Below are 27,229 nucleotides of genomic sequence, written 5' to 3'. Positions count from 1 at the left end.
AAAAACAACTGCCTGGCTTTATTTTCCTGCATAATCTTTCTTAAAGATATTCTGCATCAGCACGTTTGGACTTACTTCAATCCTTTCTAGCAATTGCGTGGAATCCTATTATGTAGATGTATGTATATATCTAGCTATTCTCATTTTGATGATTATTGGGTTGTTTCCAGTTTTATTTGATTGGTTAGTTTTGTGTACTTTTCCAAGTATATCAAAACCTCAGCATTGAAACTAATGAGACAACAGGTAGATATGTAGTATTTACCTGTTTTTAGATGTTGTTAAATTGCCCCACCAAGAGTTTGTACCAGTTTACATTCCTGCAACACCATTTCTTCATAGCCTCACCAATGCTGTGTACTTTCAAATCTGATGTGTTGTTTCCAATTGTTAGAATAGGCCATAATGGGTTATTAGAATATTATTGAACACTGTTAGCATACTTTAATGGCTTCAGAAAAGCAGAAATATCAGTTGTCCACTAAATCAGAATACCGTGTTTGAGGAATTGACAGTTTCCTCAACAGGTTTGTCCTGGTGTATGCAAATAATACTTTGTGTCTCTTCTTTCTGCTTAATTTTCTGAATTCAATTTTAATTACAGAAATTGTGTTGTAACAAGTGATACAATTAAAAGAGATAATATAAAAGTGGAGATAATTTCTCTGTTCTTTCTCAGTACCACCCCTCTGAGGTGACCAATCGTACTGATCTGCTGTGTCTCATTCACAGCTGTGTCTGTTCAAACAAACCTATGTAGCCTTTGGGTTTTTAAATTTTGTTGTGTTTTACTCAGTTCTTCAGTTGACTTTTTAACATAATCATATGTAATCGTCCTTCTGAAGCAATGGATAAAAGTCCAACTCATTCTTTTGAATAAGGACATAGTATGCTGTAGAATGGAAATGGCATCATTTATTACAATATTGCTATGTGGATGGACATTCAAATTGTTTCAAATGATGCTGCAATTACTGTTTAATACATACCATTGCTTTTATTTCTGTAGACTAGATTTCCAAGTGGATGACAGAGAATGAGGAATACGGCTTTTTAATTTTAATAGTTATTACTAGATTGTTTCTTCAAAGGGTTATGGCAAATCCCACTCCCATGAACCGTACGTGCAAGTGCCCATTTCCCTCCAGTTCCTCACCAGCCCTGGCTGTTACTACTTTTTTAAATGTTTGCCAATATGATTAAAAATGACATGTCATTGTTATTTGATTTTCTTTCTCCTTACTAATGAAATTGAGCAGTTTTTTCAATATTTTAGTTAGCATTTACATTTCATCTTAGGAGACTTGCTTGCTGATATTCCTTGACTATTTTTACATGTTTAAAAAATTGTGCATAACATTTTATTGATCCATTATAGGTTATGTGTTACAAATATTTCTCTCTCTTGCTCATCTTTTAACTTTATGTGATCTGAGTACAAAGTTTTGTTTTGTTTATTTGTTTGTTTGTTTATTGAGACGGAGTCTCGCTCCGTCGCCCAGGCTGGAGTACAGTGGCAGGACCTCAGCTCACTGCAACCTCTGCCTCCCGGATTCAAGCAGTTCTCCTGCCTCAGCCTCCTGAGTAACCGGGATCACAGGCGCAAGCTACCACTCCTGGCTATTTTTTGTTTTTAGTAGAGATGGGGTTTCACCTTGCTGGCCAGGCTGTTCTTGAACTCCTGAGCTCAGGTGATCTGCCCACCTCAGCCTCCCAAAGTGCTGGGATTACAGGAATGAGCCACTGCGCCCAGCCAAAGTTTTATTGTTGTATAGTTAAATATGCCTGTCTTTTCCCTTATGGTTTTGGATTTTTTTTTTTTTTTTTTGCCTTATTTAAGATTTCTATCATCTTAAGATTATAAAAACATTTTCCTAGGTCATTTTGTTTTTGTTTTCTATATTAATTATGGAACTTGTGTTTATGTGTGTATACATGTGTGTGTACAGTTTGAGGTAGTAATCTAGCTTTGTTTTCTCTACTTAACAACAGCAGTACTTTTCCCATTGAATGAAATTTCCCCTTTGTCATTAGTTAAGTTCCCATGTATACTTGCATCTGGCTCTTTAATTCTTATTAAATTACGGGGTTTTATTTGATTTGAGAAGAAAGTTTTGAAGTAATAAAGTCAAGTACAGTTCTAAATATAACCTTCAGCAACAGAAAATGACACAACCTTAATTTTTCAGCTTCCTATAATGGAAAGAGCAAGAATTTAGAATTTCAGTCCAACTCTTCACTTACTAATTCATGTGACCTTGAGCAAATCATTTACTTTGCCCCTCCCATTTTAGGATTGCTTAACTCAAAACTCTGCTGGGCTTTTTAAGGATTAGAGAAAATATAAATAGAGTGCCTGACCCACAATTGGCATCCATTCAGTACTGCTCGATATTATTATTTTTGTTATGACTTAAAAGGAAAGGTAGACATTTGATATTAAATTGTGCCCTTTCCAAACATAAGCAAATAGATTTCTTCATAAGTGAGGATGTATTTTATGCAAGAGAAAAAGAATTCTCAATATGGCAATTTAAAGATTCTTTTGGTCAAATAAATTAGTCTGAACAAAGTATATATTCAAATCTGGAACTTCTTTTTCCCTTTTTCTTTTTTTTCCTTTTCTGTTGACTGTTGACTGCCCTATAGATGTAACACAAGTGAAAAGTAACATTACTTGCCTGCTTTTTTTGTTGTTGTTGGTAAATAGGGAGTATGCAGATATTCAATAAGGGTAAGAAAAAGTAAAATTGCTTTTATATTTAGCTGGAAGGAGCCAAATGATAGGGGAGAAAGCAGGAGAGTCAGAGAAAGACAGGGACATCAAATATGGAAGCACAAGGAACAGAGCACTCGTGGACCCAAAGACTGAAATGGGCTTTATTCTGGATGCATATATGCACTGAGGTTGGACTCAGCCTGTAGCTGGATGTGCCTGAGCTCTTCTACAGCTTTAATGTTCCTTATAGGTTAGATATGGCTTATGGTTATCGATAATAGATTGATCTTTCTTAACCTTCTTTCCCAAGAAGCCCACGATAACTTCTGGAAGTTTCTAAAGGAATGATGATATTATTGAAACCATACAGATAACATGAAAAAAGTTAAGACAAGATTTTGAACACTTGTACCTCTTGAGCCAGCTACCCAGCATTCCCAAGGAGCCATTTAATTGACTAGGGCATAACTAATAAATATGTTTTCTAATTCTAGTACCCTTGCCACCCACACACACACATTAAGACACAGAATATCTGCAGAGCAGAAAGGACAGTTGTAAAAGTAAACCTAGTGTAGTCTTAAGAAAAAAATCTACCTGTATTAGGTGGTATTTGTTTTCATTACCATTAGATTTCATTAACTTGCTAACCAAACCTTAAATTAGTAGTTTTTAAAATAAGCCTCCTATTCTCTAGTGCAATTGATTACCCCTACTGAGGAATAGAAGGTTAAGTTTAGCCTTGTTGTTTCTCTTATCATTTTTATGTTTTTTACAGTGTTTTCATTAACTAGTCTACGTAGAGGAAGGAGAAAATTGGTCATTTATTCTTTTTAGTTTTCCATTTCAGCAAATAATGATTTATGTGGATTATTGTCATATACTGTATAGTCAATTAACCCCCAAATAAGCATCTAACATTAGGTGATATGCATCATTGGTCTTAATAATTTTGATATACATATGTGTGTATGTATATACATATGTATATACACCCGTATATATACACATGCACAGTGAAAACCCAAATTGTTCGTGTTAAGTCATTATTAGTTTTCGTAATTTCTTAAGGTTTAAAGGAATAGCTAATCAAATATTCAAGACATTACATTTTAAAGAAAATCTCATGGTGTTTTTGACATTAATTCTACCACATAACTACCTTGTTGAACAATGATAGCAACGGTTGTCCTTGACAACTACAGCTTACACTCCTCCAACTTCCATTTTCCTTGTGATATCTCTTTTCCTCAATATTTATTTGACTACTAGGGCTTTCCCAAATTGAAGGAATTTTAAACATAATAAAACCTCAACTACAAGACTGAACTAGAATTATTTATATCTACACACACACGCAGCACACATACCTATACATCCTATCTATACATTCTACATTTTAGGAGAAAAAGTAAATGAAAATAAATGGCATTCCCAGTTCAACAATTAAATGTCAGTAGTCTGTTCAATGAGTTTTCAAAAGTGGCATGCTAAGGCTGAAAACCCCTGGTTTTTTGATAACGTATCATGTGATGTCTGAGAGATCAAGAAATCAAGGAGGAAGGGGAGGCTGTAATAAGGGAGTAAGTCATAAAATCACCCTGAATTACTTACCAGGGTTTTCTGGGTTTGTTGTCGTTGTTGTTGTTGTCGTTGTTGTCGTTGTTGTTGCAAAAAGCTGCAGAGATACTAAGATGAATGAAATACAGGTTCCACTCTTCTTTAAGAGGAGTCCTGTTTCGTAAAGTGAGAAGATGTCACAGAGCACTATACCCAAGGGCTGGATAAAGAACTGTAGGTGTTTATGGGAGGGTGTTTCAAGTGGATGGAACAAATGAGGAAAAGCCTTGAGTGGTGTGTATAGGAAACCACAAATAATTCTGTGTAGGTATGTGAAGGGAAGTGATGGGAGACCACAAAAAGATATTTGGGGGCCAGACTATACAGAGTGTGTTAAAACAAGGCTGAGTTGGCTTTTTATAAGTGGTTTTATGGGTTGGGTTGGGTAGAGCATGGTGTGCAGTCGTTAACACCATGGGGTTAAGACAGATTGAGGTGATTTTAAATCTTGGTTTTGAATGACCATAGGCAAGTCAGTTCTCTATGAAATGAGGCTGACTCTGACTCCCTCACAGACTGATTATGTGGTGTTCATGAAGAAATACTTGGCACTTAGCGTAGAGCCTAGAGCCCAGTAAACCTTTTTTAAAACATAGACATTATTGGTGAGTAGTATTGAACTTTGGCAAATATATCAGGAAAAAATGTAAGTAGTGGAAGCAGGACCCCATACCACCATGGCAGGGAGAAAACTTAATGAGGAGTTTCTGCAATAGTCTAAATTAATGTGAACCTGAAGGAATAGTGAGGAAGGAAATGGATTCTGCCTATGATAAAGATGTGAACTGACAGGATTTGGGAAATCACTTAATGTGCAAAGAATGGGAACAAGGTAAAGGGAGGAAATGACAAAAAGATGAGAACACTTATAGTTTGAGCCTGAATGAAAGAGAAATGGTGGTTCCATTAGAACAGTGGTTTTCAACCTTCCGTGTGCATGAGAATCTGCTGGAGGACTTGTTTAAACAGGTTTCTGGCTGGGCATCGTGGCTTACGCCTGTAATCCCAGCTCCTTGGGAGGCCCAGGCAGCGGATCACCTAAGGAGTCCAAGACCTGCCTGGCCAACATGGCGAAACCCCTTCTCTACTAAAAATACAAAAAAAATATCTGGGTGTGGTGGCACACACCTGTAATCCCAGCTACTTGGGAAGCTGAGACAGGAGAATTGCTTGAACCCAGGAGGCAGAGGTTACAGTGAGCCGAGATCATACCATTGCACTGCAGCCTGGACAACAAGAGCAAAACTCCATCTCCGAAAGAAAAAAAAACACACAGGTTTCTGAACCCCACCCCTCTGACTTTAAGAAGTTCCCAGGTGGTGCTGATGTTGCTGGTTCAGGGACCACACTTTGAGAACTACTCCATGCAGAAACAGAAAACACAGTAGGTGGGAAAGTATGGGAGAGGAGAGAGGTGTGTCTGGTTAAGGCCATGGCTCATCCATCATTTAAATGTAGCTACATAGCAGACCACTGAAAATTCGATTAAAGATAGTGAATTTGGACATCACCACTATACATGGACCCGTGTGATGGTCATATTGTCAAGTGAGAGGCTGAAAAGCCAACGGCAAGTTACATAGTGAGTCACTGTTGAGTAGACAGTCTTTTAAGAAGCCATTGGCTCGCACCTGTAATTCCAGCACTTTGGGAGGCCGAGGCAGGTGGATCACCTGAGGTCTGGAGTTCAGGACTAGCCTAGCCAACATAGTGAAACCCCATCTCTACTAAAAATACAAAAATTAGCCAGACTTGGTGGCACATACCTGTAATCCCAACTACTCAGGAGGCTGAGGCACAAGAATCGCTTGAACCGCAGAGGCAGAGGTTGCAGTGATCATGCCTCTGCACTCCAGCATGGGCGACAGAGTGAGAATCTGTCTCCAAAAAAAAAGCCATCCATGTGGTGGGTACGTAGGAAAAGCATGGGACTCTGTTTTCTTTGAAGTTCTCATCCACACATGGTTTTTAGTAAAAAGCTTTTCTTGTGTATATTTAATGTACCCCCAAACCTCTCCTCCTTTATTTTGGTTTCCTAATAGAGGAGCTAAGTTTACAGATAAGAGCCTGAGTCTTAGAATATAAACTTCAAACATCTGATAAACTTTACTATTTTCAATCTGCTTCATTAAAACTGAAGGAAAGATGTCAACTAGAACTTGGTTTATTCCTGTTTTGGTGGTAGGATAAAACAACAATGATCTTAATATTGTTCATCTCCTATTAGAATATTAGCTAGTAAGGCAAGAAATTAGGTGGGTAGCTGTATGTTGCACTTTTCTTTGATCCTGAGATCTCAATGTAACAGACGATGGGCATAGCCTAGGGCAACAAATCCCGCAGAGCTGTCCTAATAATGTATATCCTTCATGTCTTCAAATTGATGCAACGTCAGCAGTTTCCATTTGAAGGCTAACCCTTTGTAGTGCCCTTCCCTATGTAAGTATTCAGTCTTGACAAAAGTGATTAAAATTTTGTTTTCCAATTTCTAAAAAATATTTTAAATGTAGAATATAGTATAGTACCTCTTAATTCAGCCTTCCCTAAATACAACAAATAAACTTTTTTTTCAGTGTTTTGTAAGTTGTGTTCTCAAAATGATAGTTCCTTGAGATGTTAATAGTTGTTCTTTGCAAAAGAAAAAGTGTGCTTAGTGTTCAATAAATCAAAGAAGTGCTGGGTTAAACAAAGGTAAGCTGACTTCCTGCTGGTAGACTTCTCAGAACTTTTAATATGGTAGGGTTGCTGTGACTTTCCAAGATTTAGAGTCTCCTGGGCAGCATTTCCCGAATCTGCTTGACTCGGAACCCTTCCTTGAAGGGAGTATCTGTTAACATCCTGTGGGACGCTGGTGTTCTCAGTTTGAGAAACATAATGTTATTCATCTTTGATTTTTAATTTCCTTTTAACAAAGGAAGGTAGCCAGTACAATGGTGACTGACATCGTATGCCCAGCATTTCTATAATTAATAATACATTGATTTAGGGATTACCAAGTAGATAATAATGGTCTATCAGTTATTAAGTAAATTGTAGTAGATGGTCAGGACATTTGATTACCTCTGTTGAATTTGCTGGTTGTCTTAAGGATGAGAAATTCAGGGACCTTTGTAAATATGACTGCTTTGGTTTTTGCACCAGCCTAGGTTACAGGACGATATTTAGGATGTTTTGGGGGATTTCTTAGTAGTTCTTAAATATTTGTTTTTAATATAGTTTCCTAAACTTGGCCCAAAGATATGATCATGACCATAATTGACTCATCTTTTCGATGTGGGAAATGGGGAGAAATGCTATAGCATGTCCTGGGTACAGGACATAATCCTGCCCAATCCCCTCTATCTTAAAAAGCTAGTCAGTGGTAATTAGTATTTCAGTGATATAAAACTCTCAGTACACTAAGGCAGAAAGTAGATTTTTTTCAAAGATTTTTAACAGATAAAATAACAATGCTTGCTTGCTTAACCAGTAATTCCATCACATAACGACCATCTGTTTTCTTCTTTCAATATATCTGGAACTAAGTACTTTCCTGCTGAGATATATAGTCATGGAAAGGTATGTTGTCTCTTGGTGTGTTACACTGCTAGCATGAGATGATTTTTGTCAAACAGATGAACATTTCTAAAAATTACTATATTTTATATTAAGAAAAATATACAAGCATTGGAAACCAGGATTTCAATGACTTCAATGCCTGGAATGATACTGTCTTAAATAGGAGTCATTTTAAAGAAAATACTCAATGAAAGAGATAATATAGGTCAGAAGAGAAAGAAACAGACTGAGGAGTCCTATAATCAAGAAGGTATATTCTCAGATGAGAAAAACTTGAGCGTTAGACTAAATGAAACATGGAGGATTCCAGAGAGAAGCAAGATTCTGGAGGAGGCAGGAGAGCATGCAGAGACCAGCCTTGGATGAGAAAGGGACAGTCCCTCCACTAAACCTGGAAGAGAACTGAGGATTAGTGTGAATGGGGGGGCAGGAGTTGAGTTGTCAAGCTGATGGTCTGAAATGAGCGCCTACTGCTGTTTCTTACTGTTTCTTAATTGTCGTCATTATAGTTGTAGTAGCTATTGCAGCTACTCCTGAATTAGTCAGCTGGACTAACTTGAAGTAAATCCACATAATGATGCAAATTGACAACTGAGCTAGATGGCTGGAGGCTCAAAAGACAATGAGCTTTTGCACATATTTTGGAAGCATAATGGTTTTTACTGATTAGGAAGAAAAGGAAAACATGATTTACTAATATCAAGAATGTAAGGGGGATATGACTGCGGATCCTACTGACAATGAGAACAATTATATAACATATACTGACAGCGAAGAATATTATGAACCACTTTATGCTAATAATTAGAGGTAGTAAGGAGCCAGGAGCACACCATCTCTCCTCTGCCCTCTTCCAGGCACCTCGGGTTTGGGGTGTGGAGGAATTCATAGTCTTCACCAGAGAGGGTTGTAGGAAAATGCAGTATTTTCAAGGAAGAACTACATTTCAATTAAAGCCTGGAAGGGGAGAGTATTCTTAGTAACTCAGAGGTGGAGAACATTCTGATTAAAAGATAAAGAGTTTGTAAATAGAGAGTTTGTAAACTGGAATGAGGCTTCCACAGGGCACAGTTGGAAAGGGTCAGGAGATATGTCACTATGGCCATCAGTGAGAACTTAATGAGGGTAAGAGACTAGGAGGCCACAGGAGGATGAAGTATGACCTGCTTTCACTGTTAAGTGAAAATGGTTCAAGGGACTGAGCCTTGAACAAGAGTGGAGCTCTTCCTGCTTATCAAAGGAGCGGGAGTGCAGAGACCTAATTCTGAAAGCTACCTGGGGTTTCTGAAAACCAGAAGGAAGACGGTACCCTTGTGACTAGATGTGCAGTATCCTAGTATTTCTATTTGAAAGAAACACAGTAATCAACAATTTTAAAGCCTTATTTAGAACTGAGTAACTTGGGAGTTGAAGTAAAAGTCAACCTAAACAAGAAGGGAAAACAAAAGAAGAAAGATAGAGATTTCATACCCAATGACCATGCAGGAACAGACATGAAAAAGAACTAATAAGAAGTCTCAGAAATGGAAAATGCTGTCTTTGGAAAAAAAGTTAAGTAGATGAGATAAACCATAAACAGGACAACAGGACACATAGAGAAATAGTGAATTGAAGGCAGTGCTGAGAAATTCTCCCTGACTACAGCTTGAAGAAATTAAGAGAAAATATGAAAGAGCTATACTGTAGATTCAGTATTCTAACCAGTCTTTCTCCTGAAAGAAACTAAACATACTCAATAAAATATTGGATTTTTTTTTAAAGCAAGGCTAAGCTAGAAAGAAAAGAAATAGTTCACAAAAACTAAAAGCAAAATGCAAATGAGAATCCTAAGCAATAAACCTGGCTTTTACCCTGAAGATATCTGGCAAATCTAGGTCATCTTGAGCATGCCATTTGACAGCTCCATGCCAAAGGCATTTGAGGAGGCCTAAGGTGAAGGTTCAAATTAGATCCTTTGCCCAAAGCTAGAACTTGCCAAAACTACAACATTGGCTAAAACTGGTAAGAAATCTGTCCCACAGAAGAGGACAGGTCTGGGTGCTGGCAGGAGGAAGACATTTTCCCTGATAGTTATGATACCTATGAGATTCAGAAACTTAAATTGGTCGATAAACATAGGAAAAAGGTGTTTGTTATCAGGGAAATACAAAATAAAACACAAGCAAAATAGCATTCCATGCCTATCAGACGACCAAAGAAAAGAGAAATTTAAGGCCCAGAATACCAATTGATGTCAGTAAGAATGTGGAGAAGCTGAAACTCTCATTTATTACTGGCTGGAATGTAAATTAGTACTACTACTTTGAAAAGTAACCTGACAATCATTATCAAGCAAAACTGAAGATGTGTGTATCTTTCGACCAAGCAATTCCACTTCTAGGTCTCTTTACTCTGGAGAAGTATGATTCAGGTGCACAAGGTGGTTTATACAAGAAAGATTATTTTACAGAATGTTTATGATAACATAAAATTGGGAACAACCCAAGGTTCATGATGAGAACATATAAAGACATTGATAGCTATGCAATGGAATACTATTGAGAAGTGAAAATAGATTAGCTAGATCTACATGTATTGATGTTAATAAATCTCAAAATCATGTTGCAGTAAAAGCAATCTGCAAAACCTGTACAACATACCAATGGCATAAATTGTGTGCACGTATAAAACAATGCTATATCTGTTGCCATTTATGGCTCTGTAAATATGTATATGTGTAGTAGTAATATAAAATACTCATGTGAATATTAAGCACCAAATTTAGGGTAATGATTCCTTCTAGGGAGGGAAGAAAGGAGAAGAATGGGATGTAGGAAAGAGAAACCCAGGATTTCATTGTATTTTAAAATAAAATTGTAATATTTTACTTCACAAGACATCTGACGCAAATGTAGCAAAATATTAAAGTTTGCTATAGCTTGGTCAGATTCACAGAAGTTTATTGTGTTATTGTCTATAATTTTCTGTATTTTTGAAGTGTCACAATATTCTTAAATTGGGAGAGAGAAATCTATCATTATAGAAATGGAAGGCAAAAAAAAAAAAAAAAAGACTGTTTCAGGTTGGGTTCTCACTGACGTGGAGTTTTACATGCAGAATATTTGTCAGGGATCAACACCTGTGGAGGAGAGGGGACGCGAAAGCAGGATTAGGCAAGGGAGAATTCCAAATCAGGCTGACAAAGCCTTGGCCAAGGCCAAAGGGAGCAAATCTGGGCCTGGTCTTTATTTTCTTACCTTGATCAGTGCCTGAATGCAAGTGGCTCTCTGCAGCCAAGACACCCCTGAAGGAGCTGATGACCACAGGCTACCTGCTGGCAGATGGGGCAGCCAACCCTTCGGTGGGCTTCCATGGGCAGTGTAGCTCTGTCTACCAAATATGGCTCATCTGAAAGTGCTGCTTTATTTTCATCTATTTCCTTAACTTTCTCTCAAAGAATATTTATCAGTATTCTTATTTGAGAGGAAGGAAGTAAATATAAAAGACAAGCTTTGTAACACATGTGAACAGATTCCATTTTTAAAGCATATTAGTAGCCTTGACTTTCTAAAGTCATGTGTGGTTTTGTTTGCTAGGCTCTACGAGGAAATTTTCATACACTAAATCACTGACAAATGTTTTTAACATTAACTTTTGTCTTCTCACGAAAGAACAAATATAAGCTTGCCCTATAATTTAGATTCCCAGTTTGGGATACTGATTTAAGAACCAGTCTTCACATTTTTTGTTTAGAGGATAAAATACAAGAATTTAACTTCATAGATGATGTCTCTGCATCATCATCTTAGTGAGTGTTATTTTGGAAATTATTAGATGTGTTTTCATATGACTGCATAATGCTGTCCTCCTCCTCATCAGTCAGTCTAAGAACCCAGTAGAGACTGAATTGTCAAATATTGATATCCCACTCATACATCTTGGTGCCATTCACATGTGTGTGTGTTCAACTTGTATTCCGTAGGAATAATAGTAATAATTTTACAAGAAAGCATATTTTTTGTTTGTAAACATTCACAGGTGTTAAGAAACTTTTACAGATTCACTACTTTATAGCTTCTTGATAGTCTGCTTTTGGCACTTTGATGAAGTCCTACTTGTGAGAAGTTGTGGGCACATAATAGGTTGAATGATTTTGATAAAAGTGATGTTCAATATTATGGGCTCTGCGCCAGTAGGGATATAATGTGGACTTAGTCCATAAGAATGTTAAAGGAATTGCCCTACTTTTAAATAAAACGTATAGCTACATCATGTGTGTATAGGCTTTCCTAGCAACTCAACAACTGTGAATTGTTTCTGTGGATGCGTCGATCAAAGTTTCTGGTTGTAAGATACAGACACTGACATGGCTAATTAAACAGAAAAGTAATTCATTAAGGGATTATTAGTGAATTCCTACACTTGTTACAAGTACTGGAGAACAAGACTTGAGACTAAGATTCCAGGAACGGTGTCCAAATTTGTGCCACAAAGTTGATCAGATAAAGAAACTATTGTTATAGCCACCAAACACACAGAGTTGTGTGTGGAGGTTGTTTCTATGTCAGGAACTTGACCTTGAGAACTAATGCAGGAAGCACAGCAAGAAGGCAATAGAGAAAATGAGTGTCCTTTTTACTGGAGTCAGAGTCTCTGTCAGCACCTGCATCACAGTCTGGCATGAGTGTACCTTCTTGGCAGAGCCAAAGTCACCTGTCTGTGCTTTTGAGGGAAGGAAATATGGGAAATTCCAACTTCTGCCTTCAAGCAGGAACTTTCCCAACCATTTCCTTGAAAGGTTGTTTACAAGGTCATAGGCAGCCACAGACATGATAAAAATTCATTCCTGTACAGTGGAATTTTTTTCTATGAATGGAATTTTTTTTCTTTGTTCTTATTTGCAATGTATCTTCATACTATACCTGATATGGTAACTTTTGGCCATCTCAAAATGAGGACAATACTCCAGCTCCCAATCCCTAGTAGCCACTGAACTCAGAGGACGAAGGTAATGTGATGGCTTGGGGAACATTTTGGGATTCCCGAGTAGTCCTTTCCTGGCCAGCATGATAGAACTAGGCAGTCTTGTGGGAAAAGATGCATATAATAACAAGTGAGTAAAAGAAGTGAACGAATGGAAATCTATCACAAAAAAAAAAAAAGATACTGTTACAGAGCAAAGAAAGAGTAAGTGTGAGTTAAGCATAATAGTATTTTCAAATTGGATCTTAGCCTTGTACTGAATTCTGAACAATTTATGTCTATCTAGTCTTTTGTTACTGAACATTTATTAAGAGCCTAAGAATTGGTAGGCAGAGGCAAGCATTGTCCCACATACCGATTATGATCATATTGTACAGCATTATTGAGCCAGCTATTATTCTTCTAGGCCCTGTCCAATACGCCCACACCAACTGGGATCATTAGGAAAGGATTTGCAGTATCAGAAGGTGGTAAGGAGTTTAGGGACTGTTTCTTAAAAATTATTCTAGGAATAGCTTGTGGAATTTGCAGAGCCAGTGCTGTCAAGCAATTACATGTTTGCCTGATTTCACAGGGAGTTCATGTACTTTTCAATTAAAATTTTTAATGGCAAACGTATACATATAATCATAAATAATATTTTTAGGTCGTTTTATTTCTGAATAGTTTCTAGATTTAATACTCATATGTCTGGTATTTTGAACTAGCAGTCATCAAATTAAACTACTTACAGTTCAGCATTTGCTTTGAGTAGACTTGTGAGGAGATGGCACAGGGGAGCTTGAGATGCTATTTGTGGCTTAAAACCTTTGGAATATACTTGATCTTTAGATATTTTATAACATGACATGTTTTCTACTTATTAAAATCCCATCAAGCTAGCAATGAGAGAAATACAAATAAAGTTAAAACATCCTCTCCTTTCATAGAACTTGTTTGCCTTCACTTTGCAATGTAGATTGAAGAATATAATTTCTGTAGACACTCTTCCAGCTTTTGAATAAATTTTAAATTCCATGTTATGGCTTAGTCTTTTTCATTTCTTGTGTTCCTTCTCCCCCTTTGCACGGTGGCATATGATTGCTTTTGGACACAGCAAATTTTTGTTGGTTTTATTATAGATAAATATAGCAAGACTTTTTCTGTGGCATTGGAATCATTTTTTTTTAATTCATTAAAAGACTATATATCAAACATGGTAAAGTGATTCTGATCATGGGGATTTACATTTTTTAAACTATGCTGACATATAGTATGAGAAATATAAAAACTAGCCATTGTTTGCTGTGCCTCTGATGTAGATACATTAAGTAAGGTCTCTGGAAGCCTTAACTTTAATAAGGCTCTATAGCAGAAGTACTGTTTAAAGACTTCAGTTAGAACCAAAATCAGAAAAGGCAAATAAAGATCTACATGTTTTCTATGCCAAACAAAGGCTGATATTCTATTGCCTTTAGATTTGAAAAAGCTAGGAATCAATAGGTCATTTATTTCATCCACAAATTGCATTTCACAAAGCCACACCATAGCTGTATGTTACGGGTACGTTCCTGTGTTTCCTGTGACATGCATTACTTCATATATCCGCCTGAGCAGCATACTTCGGAGCCTTATATGCCTTTTATTTCCTTGAATCACAGGAGCTTCAGTTTCAACGACTCACCCGAGAACTGGAAGTGGAAAGGCAGATTGTTGCCAGTCAGCTAGAAAGATGTAGGCTTGGAGCAGAATCACCAAGCATCGCCAGCACCAGGTACAGGGCCAATGGCTCCATCTTTATGCACACTCAAGTTACATGCCTTATTAAGTTGTTCTGTATGCAGCAAATGATTCTGTTAGTGTTGTTACTGTTAACTTGCCTTCCATAATTTGAAACCAAAAATGTCCATTTATTCTAATTTTGAGAAGCTTCTTGCTGTATCAACTATCCCTCAGTCCTGTGCTCAAAATGTTTTCTATAGCATTGGCAAGCTTCTGTAGCAAAAGCTACTGTGCTGCCTTCAAATTCCTCATATGTCCACACAGTTAATGGATGTTGTTGTGATTGATTGCTAATTATTTGGTAAAGCTAATTGGCTGGTGCTTTGAACACCTGGTATTGATTTTTTTTTAACTAAGAAATATTTCTAAATAAGATTGCATTAACTTTTAAAAATGTGTCCAGTTTACTTTGGGTTTTTCTAGAACTCTATGAAACTACCACACAAACTAATTACTATAAGGAATAATTTACTGTACTCACATATAGTAAATACAAAATGAGTGCATTACTATAAAAACATAGTCATGATTGTTATTTTTTTATTTAAATACCTCTCATGCTATTTAAAAGCATCATTCTTGTAAAAATTACTACATGTTCCAAATAGTTAAATCACTGCTTATCCTACCTATAGATTTCTTCCTTAATAATTACATATTTCTATAAAGCCTACTGTAAAATGCTTTCATTGTTTGCAGTTTTAAATTTGATCTGCTTATGCTTAGGTAGACATGCCTGCAATAACTTCTCTCAGTCATTTCTAACCTCATAATTATTCTGCTTTTCAGTATCTTGTGTTACTCATGGGCAAAAAAACTTCTTAGTGAATAGAATGCTGTCTGTTGTTTCTAACTGATTGTTGGTATGAACATTAAACTATTGGGCTGGTAAGTTATAGTCATATGAATTGTTCATCTCTCTTAACAGTTGTGTATATTGATATGTTTGGTAAGGCATAAAGCATATAAATAAAGGTCACCAAAACCTTTACAAAACAAATATAAGATTATGTAATTATTTTATAAATATCCAGGAAGGTTTTTATAGGAAGAGAATTATAAGCAAGGTATAAAATAATAAATTAGAAATTTCTAACTCAGACTTTGCAATACCCAATGAAATAATTTGTTAAGGAAATTAAAACTGTGAAAACAAAAATTAGCTTTAATTCTCTATAATATTTTTTAGAAATTATCCATATCTTTAGCACCAAAAAGAACAATTCACAAACTCAATAATATGGTATTATATATTTCTAAAAGGTATGAACCAACTGGTTTTGTTTTTCTAACCAGAATTATATTTTAATGGAAAAGTGATTCAACATTTAACAGAATTCTGTTAGTACTTCTTATTCTGGCAATTTTACTAACTAAATTAAAATAGAAATTCTCTTGATAAACTCCTAGTAATACTTGGTATATCAATAATAAAGACCAATACCTAGAGGAAATGGCACAAGAGGAGGGAAAATCCCCAGATATTGAAACTAGAAAGAGCACCGAAAGCCAGAGCCAGAAGCTTGAGCTACCTCTGTAGGAGATGTGAGAACAGTTGTCAAACCTCAAAGTAAGCACTAGAGGTGGGTTTTATACCCATATAGGAGCCGAAGAATGAAATCTTGTGTGAGCTCAAGATGGTATGTTTGAACTTAAGATCACTGTACTAAGCCATGTCCTTTAAAGGACCCCACGATTAGCAAACCCCAGGCTTCTACCATATGTGGGTTTGGAGCCCAAATGTAACTATCCACATTGCTTAGGAGTCCCCAGCTGAGAAAATGACACCACTAAAGATGAGCTCACAGTGAGATAGTATAAAACACAGATTTATGAGTGACATCAGCAAGATGACAGAATAGGACTTGTCAGTGCTCATCCTCTCACAGAAACATCAATTTGAACAACCATTCACACACACAAATACCTTCACTAGAGCTAAGGAATCCAGATGAGAGATTATAGCACCTGAGTGTACAAAAATAAGAAAAGATGTATCGAAGAGGATAGGAAGGACAGTTTCACACTGTGCTTTGTTCATCATGTATTTCTGAATTAGTTCTGATTTTGGGGGAAAAAAAAATGCATTGAAATACATACCATAAACTTGACCATGAGTGAGAGAATCAGTGAGCAAAAGAGTAGAGTTTCACACTCCAAGAACTGGATACCATCGGGGAAGTCTGACAGGTGTGCACAGTAAAATACAAAGGATGCTCATTGCAGCATCATTTGCAAAAGTAAAAAAATTACAAAGAGTATACTTATTCCTCAGGACGGAAATGGAAAATAAACTGTTAATAGGTACACTCTAAAGCAGTTAAAATGAAACTCTAGAGCAATTAAAATGAAATAACTGGATCTACATGTATCAACATGGACATGTTTGCAAAACAGACTTGAAAAGCTGTAAGTTGCAGAAGAATAATTATAGGAGGAATAATCTATGAGCAATTTAAAATATACATATATAGCAATACTGCATAATAATTAAACAGTACTTGGTGTTTTTTTCAGTGTATGCATTTGGAGTAAAAGTATAAAATATTTTGGAATGACACCAATTTAAGATGGTGGAACCTCTAGAAAGGAAGAAAGGAGGACGATACTAGGAATTAGGCTTTCACTGAATCTGTAGCATTTTATTCAAGAGCCATCTGGAGCAAATATAACAAAATGTTAACAACTGTTAAATGAAGAAGTGGTTGATATATGCATGGCTATTAGATCATGTTCTGGACTTGTGGATTTTAAAGTGTTGAATAATTTTAAGGTTATATCATTCAGCTGGCTAATTCCATATGTTTGTCAAAAATCTCTAAGTAAAATACATATTGTGGGCAGTAGTTTCTGTCAGTGACTCTTTTTTGTGGTTCCTCTCTGGTTCTCAGTGCCTGGCATTTGTGCCTGGCATGTGACTGTGGCACGACCAGTGAATGTCGGGTGAATGAATGGGTCATGCAGAAATGGGAGTGGGATTGACCAGGGAAAGGAGGAAAATGTACACAGAGGCATATATGATCCCACATTACAGTCGTCCCGGAGCACTAAGAGGCTCAGTGTCTAGGATATGCCCTAAAAGGACCTTATGAAATTGGAAAGGTGAAGCCGGCATTTAATTGTGAGGAACTTTATTGGATCTTTAAAGGAGACCTACTGAAAGTTGTTATTGGTGGTGGTGATGGTTATTGGAAGTTTTCCTTTTTTCAGAGTGCAGTGTGTAAAACAGAATAAAGAGACCAGGCAGCCAGATAGGAATCTATTATGAAATTTTAAGGGTTATGAGTAAGGTGGGTTTCTTCATTCAGTGATCTCTGAGCTGTGGTTGGAATGGTAACTGATCCACTTGGATTGCCCTACTTTCTTCTCATGTTGAATTCCCATCTATTTTTGATGTCCCAACCAAATGCTTACCCTTCTTTACAACCTTTCTCAAGTTTCTCAGGAAAAGTCACCTCCCTCATCTGAATTCCCATCACTGTTTCCCTGTGCGTGTTAGCTGCTCAACAGGTAGTAAGGCCCATTCCAACCCCATGGCCCTGGCACAGAGCCTGGTGCTCAGCAGGTGGGCTCCCAGCCAAATGATCATTGAATGGATAATGAACCTTAAGTCCAGGATGCTTCAGGCACATCAAGTAAAGGTGCTTTGCCATTAGAGGAGCCAAGGTTTTTTTTTATTGTGTCACTTGAGAGATCCCCCTTGCGTCTCCAGTGCATGCCAACTGTCAGTCTTGGAACCAGAATCTAAGGGATACAGAAGAACAGAAATTAGCTCTCAGACCCGTCTGCCATTTCCAGTTTGCTAAAAAAGTAGCAATTAAAAGTGGAATTGCTACTTTGGGCCATCGAGCTTCTGTTTGATTCAGTTCGTTTTTGCATGGAATGAGTTTAATCAGCAAAACGGGGGATTTGATCACCAGTTACCTTTCATAGTGTTTGGATCCTGTGGCAGAGTTGGCAAGGTGATCTATAAGATTTTCTTACTTTTCCTGGTCCAAAGATGACAGTAATGACTCAAAGGAAAACAAAAAGGATTTGTTTTCACCCTTTTCACCTATCCAAAGTTTTTGTCATTATTGGCCTCACCCTGTGAAGAAAGATGCAGCAGTGGCGTGAGGTCCTGTTTAATACCTGTTTAATTATGCTTATGTTGTGATAAATAAACTGTGGAATCCTCCTCCCCGAATGAGTGGCTCTAAGAGTGAGTACTTTGGTTTCCTCACACTTGTAGGATCAAAGATTCATTTTTAACCCATGCCAGAATATGTTTCCATTTTAAAAGTAGAAACTAGTCCTCTGCATACATTTGCACCTGTCAGGAAGTGTCTCAAAAAGGTGAACTGCATAATAATCATTGGCAGTTTATTTGCAGTATGCCTTCTTGAGAACATTTTTAAAATCTTAAGATAAAATTCCTTACTTTTTCTATTAATGACTCTTTAGAAGTAGTAGTCTTCCCAACAAGGTAAAAACCTCATTTCTGATTACTTTTCCATTGGTTTTATTTACTTCTAAAAAAATTAATAAAACTTGCACTATCAATATATTATAATGAACTTTCATCTGGAATTGATGAAGCCTGTATCAAGAGATGATATATCACACCAGAAATAATCGTTGCAACCTTGAAAAGCCCTGAAGATGCGTTATGGCCTCATTTAACAGAGCAATTGTAGCCTTTCTTCATTTGTACCAGGTACACTAAAGTTATCTGTGCAGATAATGTTATCAGTGTATTTAATATTTCACCTCATTGAAGTTTGGTTTTGGAATGAATTAATAAAGAAGTTATTGTTTGTCTGCATTTATATTGAGTAGAGTATAGTTATATTTCACCTCATTGAAAGGAACCAGTTAATAGGGAAGAAAAAGCTTTTCTGCGTTTGTTCTGAGTATGCTATCGTTGCTTATGCATTCAGTATTTCACCTCATCCAAAAGTACGTGAAACACCTTTCAAAATACAAAAACTAAAAGGAAATGCGGGCAAAAAGAAGATAAAATTTAGAAAAATAAGATGAAGCCGAGGTTAAACTAGTACACAAAATGTATGTTGTAACCTTCCATGCCACGTTCGCTCTGAGTGACCTAATAGCCATGCTAAAGACAGAAACACTAATGAATTCCACAATTCACGTGTCTGTAAGAGAAAAACAAACTAAGTTGCTCAGGAGGATCCACACCGTTCCTGGGGTTGAGGCTTGAGTGGTTTCTCCCGTGTGTCCCCATTAACATACCGCTGTATGATGAGGCAAGCAGTGTCCTCAGTGGTCTCTTTCTAGTAAATTACAAAAACAAGCTCATAGGGCTCTTTCTTCCATTGTTAAATGGAATATAAATGGATGGAATAGCACCTTAACTAAAAGTAATTCTCCAGGGGGCCAATTCTGACACTACAGCTTGGCTCCAGGATAATACTTAGCATATGTAGATAGATGAATCAATTTTAGGTCCACTAAGCAGGCAGCCTACCGTGACTGTTTCTGTCTGTAGAGCCTTTTAGAGTCATGGATGGCAATGAGTGCTGAGATGTGAGATGGCCTGTGTTGCCTGTCATTGTGCAGGTGCATAGTGTATACATCTTAGCAACAGAAATGACTCCCAGGGGATGCTGGGGTATGTACAGCTTGTCTTAGGAAATCTCACGGCACAGAATCCTCAGAGGGAAATATGTCCTTTAAATCTCATGTCTCCCACAGGCTAAGCAACATCCTTCAAATCCAAATTTCGATGAGCATGGAACTTGTTCTTTTATTCCCTGCAATATCATTGATGGGGTATCATTTTCACATTAGTTGGGTTGAGATTTCACTGGACACAGTGAGAGTAAAAGGGTCCAATAACCCACATTGCAGGGCCCACTTGGATTCTGTAGCCATCTACTCCCCCTAGGACTTCCCCTTATGCCTACACTCCAAGGACACTGGAGCAGGCAAGGGTATAGACAAGACCGTATTCTTACTCTGTATTTTATTGATTATGGAGTTAAATGATGTTCCTTTTAGACAAGTTGTAAAGTTCAGGAAAGTATAAAGAGAAAAATTCATGATTCTACCATTCAGAGATAACTACTATGCATTTTAAGTCAACTTCATTGAAGTGTGATTTACTTACCATAAAATGTAACCCTTTGTAGTGTAGTTTTACAATCCTTTACTAGCACTTTTGGCATGCAGTTGTGTGATGACCACCACCACCACAACTGACATATGGAACATTTTCATGAACCCCCCAAAAAGAGGCAACCACTTTTAAAAGTTTGCTATATTTCTTTCTCTTCAAAAAATACTTTCTGAAAAATTAAATTTAAATTTAATTTTGAGGTAATTCCCCACAGGTAACTTTTTATCTTGTTCCTAATGTCCCACTTTAGTATGCCAGGATATTCTTTAAACAACTTTTTTTTATGTTTTGTTTTTTTGTTTGTTTCTTATATTTTTATATTTTCTGTTTTCTTCTTTTTACAAACCGTTGTATCGAGGGCAGACTTTCAATAGATCACAGTGAGGGAGCTGCTCTGCTACATACGAAACCCAACCCAGAAACGGGTTGTCCAAATGGTTTAGTGCCAGGTTCCCAACATGCGTTGCATGATGGGTAAGTGGGCAGCCCCCTTTCCAGCCACACTCTGTTTCCCAGGACCAGGGGCTCTCCGCACCAGGGTCCCAGCATGCGTCCAAGTAGCCTGCTGGCGGGGACGACAGGGGACCAGTGATTTGAGGCCAACCGAGGGTCCACAGCCCTGCTGTGACCCTGCTGTGTGGCTCTGCCTGGGAGGGATTCTGACTTAGAGGTGTTGAGTCATAATCCCACAGATGGTAGCTTTGCCCCATTGGCTCCCCAGCCAAGCACATACATCAAATTTAATGGTTTCCATGTGCCAGCAGAATTCCCAAGTGCTGAATAGCTTGGGGCCTAGGGATGCTAACTTAGTGGGTTAGAGACTAGTGTAGCCTTCCAATGGCAGGTGCATACTAGTGAAAGATTCGGCCAGGAGAAATATTGCAAAATAAATTCAGCATTCCAGTGTACAGTGTATGGTCAGTGTTCACATTTCATGCAAGCAGAGAAGTTACACTAGTGGTTCAGCTTGTTGTGTAGCGAAACTGGAAGGATAGGCCGGGCACAGTGGCTCATGCCTTTAGTCCTAGCACTTTGGGAGTCCAAAGCAGGAGGACCAGTTGAGGCCAGGAGTTTGAAACTAGCCTGGCCAACGTTGTGAGACCATATCTCTACAAAAAATTTAAACAATAAAAACTAGAAGGATTAAAAGTATATAGTTAGAATTGAAAATTTCATAAATAAAATATGATCATCTTAGAATTCTAGAAACTATCCCTGAAATTTTATAGTAAAGAATTTCAAAACTGTAACTATTCTTGACAACAGACTTGGAATGTTACTGTTTCCCAGAAACTCATCTTGGTTATCTCTTCTTTGTTTTTTATTTACTTCTCAATAAATTGTAAATGGTGAAAGAGAAAGTTTATTTCTTTGTACATCATAAATTGGTTCCAAATATTTGATTTTACAAATCGTAGTTTGTCTCCTTACTAAAACAAAGCCCTGACTTTTGATTTGTATTGAAATAAAAAATATATATTTAAAAATTGGGCCTTTTAATAATTGTAGAAAATATTAATGGCAACTTTTGGAAGTAAATCACAGTTTAGATTTTCATTTTTGCTTTTTGCGAATGATTTTGAAACTTGATTATCCCGTTCAGAAGCAGTTGGTCCCTTCACATTGTTCATTCTTTGGCTGGCTGCTGCTGGTATTAGGAAGATGGTAGCAATGTTGAAGTTAAATAACTTCACAGTCTTCCTAAGATTATCTTCCTTTTTTTGGTTAGTTTAAAGCCCTGCTAAAATAGAATTCTTTATGATTTCAAAAAGGTCATACAGTTTTGACAAATAGTGTTCTTACTACCACTTAAGAAAAGAACTGTTATTTTTTTAATGAAAAGATTTGATTTCCCACTGCCATTCAGACTTTTTATTTTTTACACTTGATTGGGTCATCAGGTTTCAACTGATATTACTAAAAATTCTAAAAATATTTTAGGGCTGACAGCAGCATAAAAGGCCTTTTTGTGGTTCAAATATTTTCTTCAGTGAATATTTTTAAGTCACTGAGAAATCAACCTCTTCAAATAATGTATTCTTTAAAACATGAAGAATCTTTGAATAGATTGAATGTTTGTGCTTTAAAAGTTTATTACTTATTTAATACACCACTTAGGAGAATGTTTGAGAAAGTTCTGTCCCTTTGACCTTCAGTGCACTCACCAGGCAAAACCTGAGCATGCTTTTTATAAAGTAACTATTTTATTGAGATACATTTCACATACCATAAAATCCATACTTTTGAAGTGTACAATTCAGTGTTCTTAAGTATATTCAGAGTTGTGCAACCATTACCACTACTTAATTTTGAAATATCATTCCAAAAAAAAAACTCTCCCCCTTTTTTCCTTTTCCCTATCCTCAGAGAACCACACTATTCTATCTGTATCTATGGATTTGCCTATTTTCAACATTTCTAATAAATGATATTACAATTTGTGGTCTTTTGTGTCTGGCATTTTTCGCTTTGCATGAAATTTTCAAGGTTCCTCCATGTTGTGGCATGTATTGGTACTTCTTTTTTATTTCCAAATAATATTCCATCATGTAGATATGCCACATTTTGTTTATTATTCATCAGCTGTACATTTGGGTTGTTTTCTGTTTTCGGCTGTTATGAATAGTGCTGCTGGGTATTGAATTTTTTTTTTTTTTTTTGAGACGGAGTCTCGCTCTGTCGCCCAGGCTGGAGTGCCGTGGCCGGATCTCAGCTCACTGCAAGCTCCGCCTCCCGGGTTTACGCCATTCTCTCGCCTCAGCCTCCCGAGTAGCTGGGACTACAGGCGCCCGCCATCTCGCCCGGCTAATTTTTTGTATATTTTAGTAGAGACGGGGTTTCACCGTGTTAGCCAGGATGGTCTCGATCTCCTGACCTCGTGATCCGCCCGTCTCGGCCTCCCAAAGTGCTGGGATTACAGGCTTGAGCCACCGCGCCCGGCCGGGTATTGAATTTTAAGAGGGAAAAATATCAAGAGCTTTGCTCTAGACATTCTTAAGTTGGAGGCGGCAGGAGCAAAGGGAGATTTCCCTTGGCCTGTCCACCCATCCTCCCACTCTCTCATGTGGGCTTGCCTCCTTTCCTTTCTCCTTTGCTTCCTGTTTTAGTAAATCCTTGTTTATTGGTGAGTTAGTTGTCTGTAATGATTTAGTTTTAATTTTTTAGTGTATTTGGTCACTAGTGGCTCTCTTAATGGTCAAATATTCTAAAGCTCCCTAACTTCATTTCTAATTCAGACTAAATGAAGACTAAACTGTTTAATATTTCAGTATAATTACCAGAAACCCTTGGGATCTCTATGGTGAATAGTTATTAAATTGGTGCTCTTATGAGCAAATTTGGTAACATTGCATTTTCGTGATGCAACTCCTGTTGTAAACACAGTAAAGAGTTCCACATCTGAAAGATACCAAATGTGTCAAAGCTGACCTGCAGCTCTACAGAAGTTGTTTATGTGGAGCAGTTTGCTCAACACAGTTCTTCCAGAAGGCATTTTTAATTATGATATCTCATTGCCATTCCAGTCACAAGTCAATTTCAACTGGGACATACAAATCCAAGTGACAAGTATCTCCACACATGTGAATTAAACTAGTATAACTAAGTCTTGCCTAGGACATGTGACCCCAAGGTATTTCAACCAGTATTGCAGTAAGCTAACATATTTTAAGCTAAAAATGTCACCATGTAGAATTTTAAACAAGATACCTTTCATAATAGAATCTTTTTTGAACCTAGAATGTTGTACTACAAAACGTTTTAATCACAGCAAATAAGTATTCCAAAATAAATTACCTGTCTCTTAGACTGAGCATTTTAAATGTTAAATAGATAATGTGGTTAGGAAGAACCACAAAAAAGATCAGGTTAATAGGATAAATGTTTCAGATTATTTTAAGACTATTTTAATATATGTGGTTAAAATGGAGGCACCTCAGCTATATTAATTTTTCTAATACTCTCAAAAATTCAGAGGCCCATATATCTAAAATATATATATCATGCCATTATTTAATTATCTTTTAAAAACAATTTTAGTTAAAACGGTATTTCATTTTCTGTAAATTTTCATAGTTCACTTTCTATAATTATATTACTAAGTTATTTAGCAGTATTGAATTATTGAATCAAAATAAGAATTATAATATTAGCCCTTACTCTTCATCATTAGTTTTTGAAATTATGTGTACATATTGATAAAGTACTTTAATCAGTTATACAGGATATTTCAAGATGCTTGAACAAATTTGCTTGCACTGCTTTATAGGAATTAGTAATTACATTTATCATCTCATAAAAGCACCAATGCTCTTAAATCCTGTATTTTCTTATCATTATTATTATTTTCCCTTTATCTGTGTTTTTAAATCTTCTTTGTTTTGAGAAATGTTAAAAATTGTAAGTGCAGAGAATAGCATGAAAATGTAAGTACTCACATCCCGTAATTAAAAATTATTAAAAATTCATTTTTTATAAAAAATATTGAACATAAAATTCAAGTCCCTTTTGCCACATTTTCTCTTCCCCATAGCTAACCACTAGTGTGTAGTGTTTCAAATTACTTTGTATACTTTTATGTCAATACATATACAGTACTTACATATTATATACATATATATTAACACCTGTGTAACCAATATTTTGTGTTGCTTTTTTTTTAACATCAAAGATGGTAGGTGTGGTTTATGTGTCATTGTGCACCTTGATGTTTTCCATTTGAGATCCAGCCACATTGATATGTGTAAATCTAGTTCATTCTTTTAACTGCTCTTGTATATTTATACCATAGACATTAAACTGTTTAGCCATTCCATTGTTGAAGTTTTACAATACTGTAAGTGAACATTTTTGAACATATATCCTGGTTCACATGTGTAAGATTATGGAAAATATATAATGAGAAGTAGACTATTTGGATCATAATGAATGTACATTTTTAATTTTTCTAGATCTTGCTGGTTTGAAGCAGCTTTCTGAAGCAGCTCAACAGTTGCACCCCCTTGAGCAGTGTAAAAAAGTTCCAGGTTCATTTTCTCTTGCTTGCTTTCTTTCCTTCTTTCTTTCTGCCAATGTTTAATATTGAACCGTCTCTTTAATTTTTGCCAAACTAACGTTATTTCATTTAACTTTGCATTTTCTCAATTGCTGTTGGTGTTGAATATCTTTTCATGTGTTATGGTCCATTTGAGTGTCCTCCGCTGTTCATGTTTGCTCATTTTTCTAATGAGTAATTTGGCTTGTTATTTTTGGTTCTATCATTATTTTTTTATTTTTATTTATTTATTTTTTTGAGACGGAGTCTCGCTCTGTCGCCCAGGCTGGAGTGCAGTGGCTGGACCTCAGCTTACTGCAAGCTCCGCCTCCCGGGTTTACGCCATTCTCCTGCCTCAGCCTCCCGAGTAGCTGGGACTACAGGCGCCCGCCACCTCGCCCGGCTAGTTTTTTGTATTTTTTTTTTTTTTTTTTTTTTTTTTTAGTAGAGACGGGGTTTCACCATGTTAGCCAGGATGGTCTGGATCTGCTGACCTCGTGATCCGCCCGTCTCGGCCTCCCAAAGTGCTGGGATTACAGGCTTGAGCCACCGCGTCCGGCTAGTTTTTTAAAGCTAAAATAACTCTGGGATATATTTCTTAAAATAGTACAGATCCTAGTACATTGTAGAACAAAGTACACCATATTGATCTATTTATAGAATATGAACATTTTAGTACAGTGACACATATGTAGAATAAATAACCTTCTATATATAATATAATAATAAATCTCAAATTATCCAAACCTGCCACTTAGGGTAAGTGAAAGCCGAAACAGATTATACTAACATTACTCTCGGTTTCTATTTCCATGTTTTCTTTAATGACTCTGCATTTGTTTTTTTCTGCAAATATTTATGAGGTCTTTTCTAAATTCATTCACCAAATACTTAGCTTTTGCTGTTTTCTAGAGCTACAAAGATACAAGCTTAGAAATTTGCCTTCTATCAGCAAGGGACCATTGTAACTAAACCAGATGATAAAGTGTCTTCCTAGCAGCATAAAATGTTTGCCTGTATTTTATTATTTTTAATTTTGTGAAGAATGCTGTTGATGAGGTTGCACTGGCTCTCCTAGCTCTATCCCAGGATGCCTTACCTTGGTACCTTTGATCATCATATCCTTAGGTAAAATCCCTTTTTATAATTATGGTGTAGGAAAGAGAACAGCAGCCATTAAACACCTATTATGTAATTTGCAGTTTGATAGTAAATGTTTTGTGCATGTTATCCTCTTACTCTTCAGTAGGGTTTCATTTTTGGTCTTGGCGGTGGTGGTGTGTTTTGCTTTGATTTGGTTTTATTTATTGTACACCTGAACCTAACATGAGGATGACATTTTCCCCTAAAGACAGTGTTTTTCTCTTGCTTTTCCATTGGAGTCTCAAGTGGCTGGAAAGACTTCAGTACTTCATTTACCTCCTTGTTGCCACTGCACCCCTCCAAACACATGCTA

General features: G+C 36.7%; 1 protein-coding gene across 12 annotated transcripts in view; it reads left to right on the top strand.

Annotated features, from left to right (window-relative positions):
- PKP4 (plakophilin 4) overlaps positions 1-27,229 on the top strand; it is a 233,263-nt gene that overhangs the window by 112,404 nt on the left and 93,630 nt on the right. For all 12 annotated transcript variants that reach the window (XM_033231419.1, XM_033231422.1, XM_033231416.1 and 9 more), the window contains one exon: positions 14,500-14,612. In XM_033231419.1, coding sequence (XP_033087310.1) covers positions 14,500-14,612 — 113 coding nt within the window. The remainder of the gene's footprint in view (positions 1-14,499; positions 14,613-27,229) is intronic.

The sequence above is a fragment of the Trachypithecus francoisi genome, unplaced genomic scaffold (assembly GCF_009764315.1).
Source record: "Trachypithecus francoisi isolate TF-2019V2 unplaced genomic scaffold, Tfra_2.0 Lachesis_group13, whole genome shotgun sequence".
In the NCBI taxonomy this organism is placed as follows: domain Eukaryota; kingdom Metazoa; phylum Chordata; class Mammalia; order Primates; family Cercopithecidae; genus Trachypithecus; species Trachypithecus francoisi.
The sequence above is the reverse complement of the archived record's forward strand: the minus strand, read 5'-3'. Positions and strand labels throughout refer to the sequence as shown.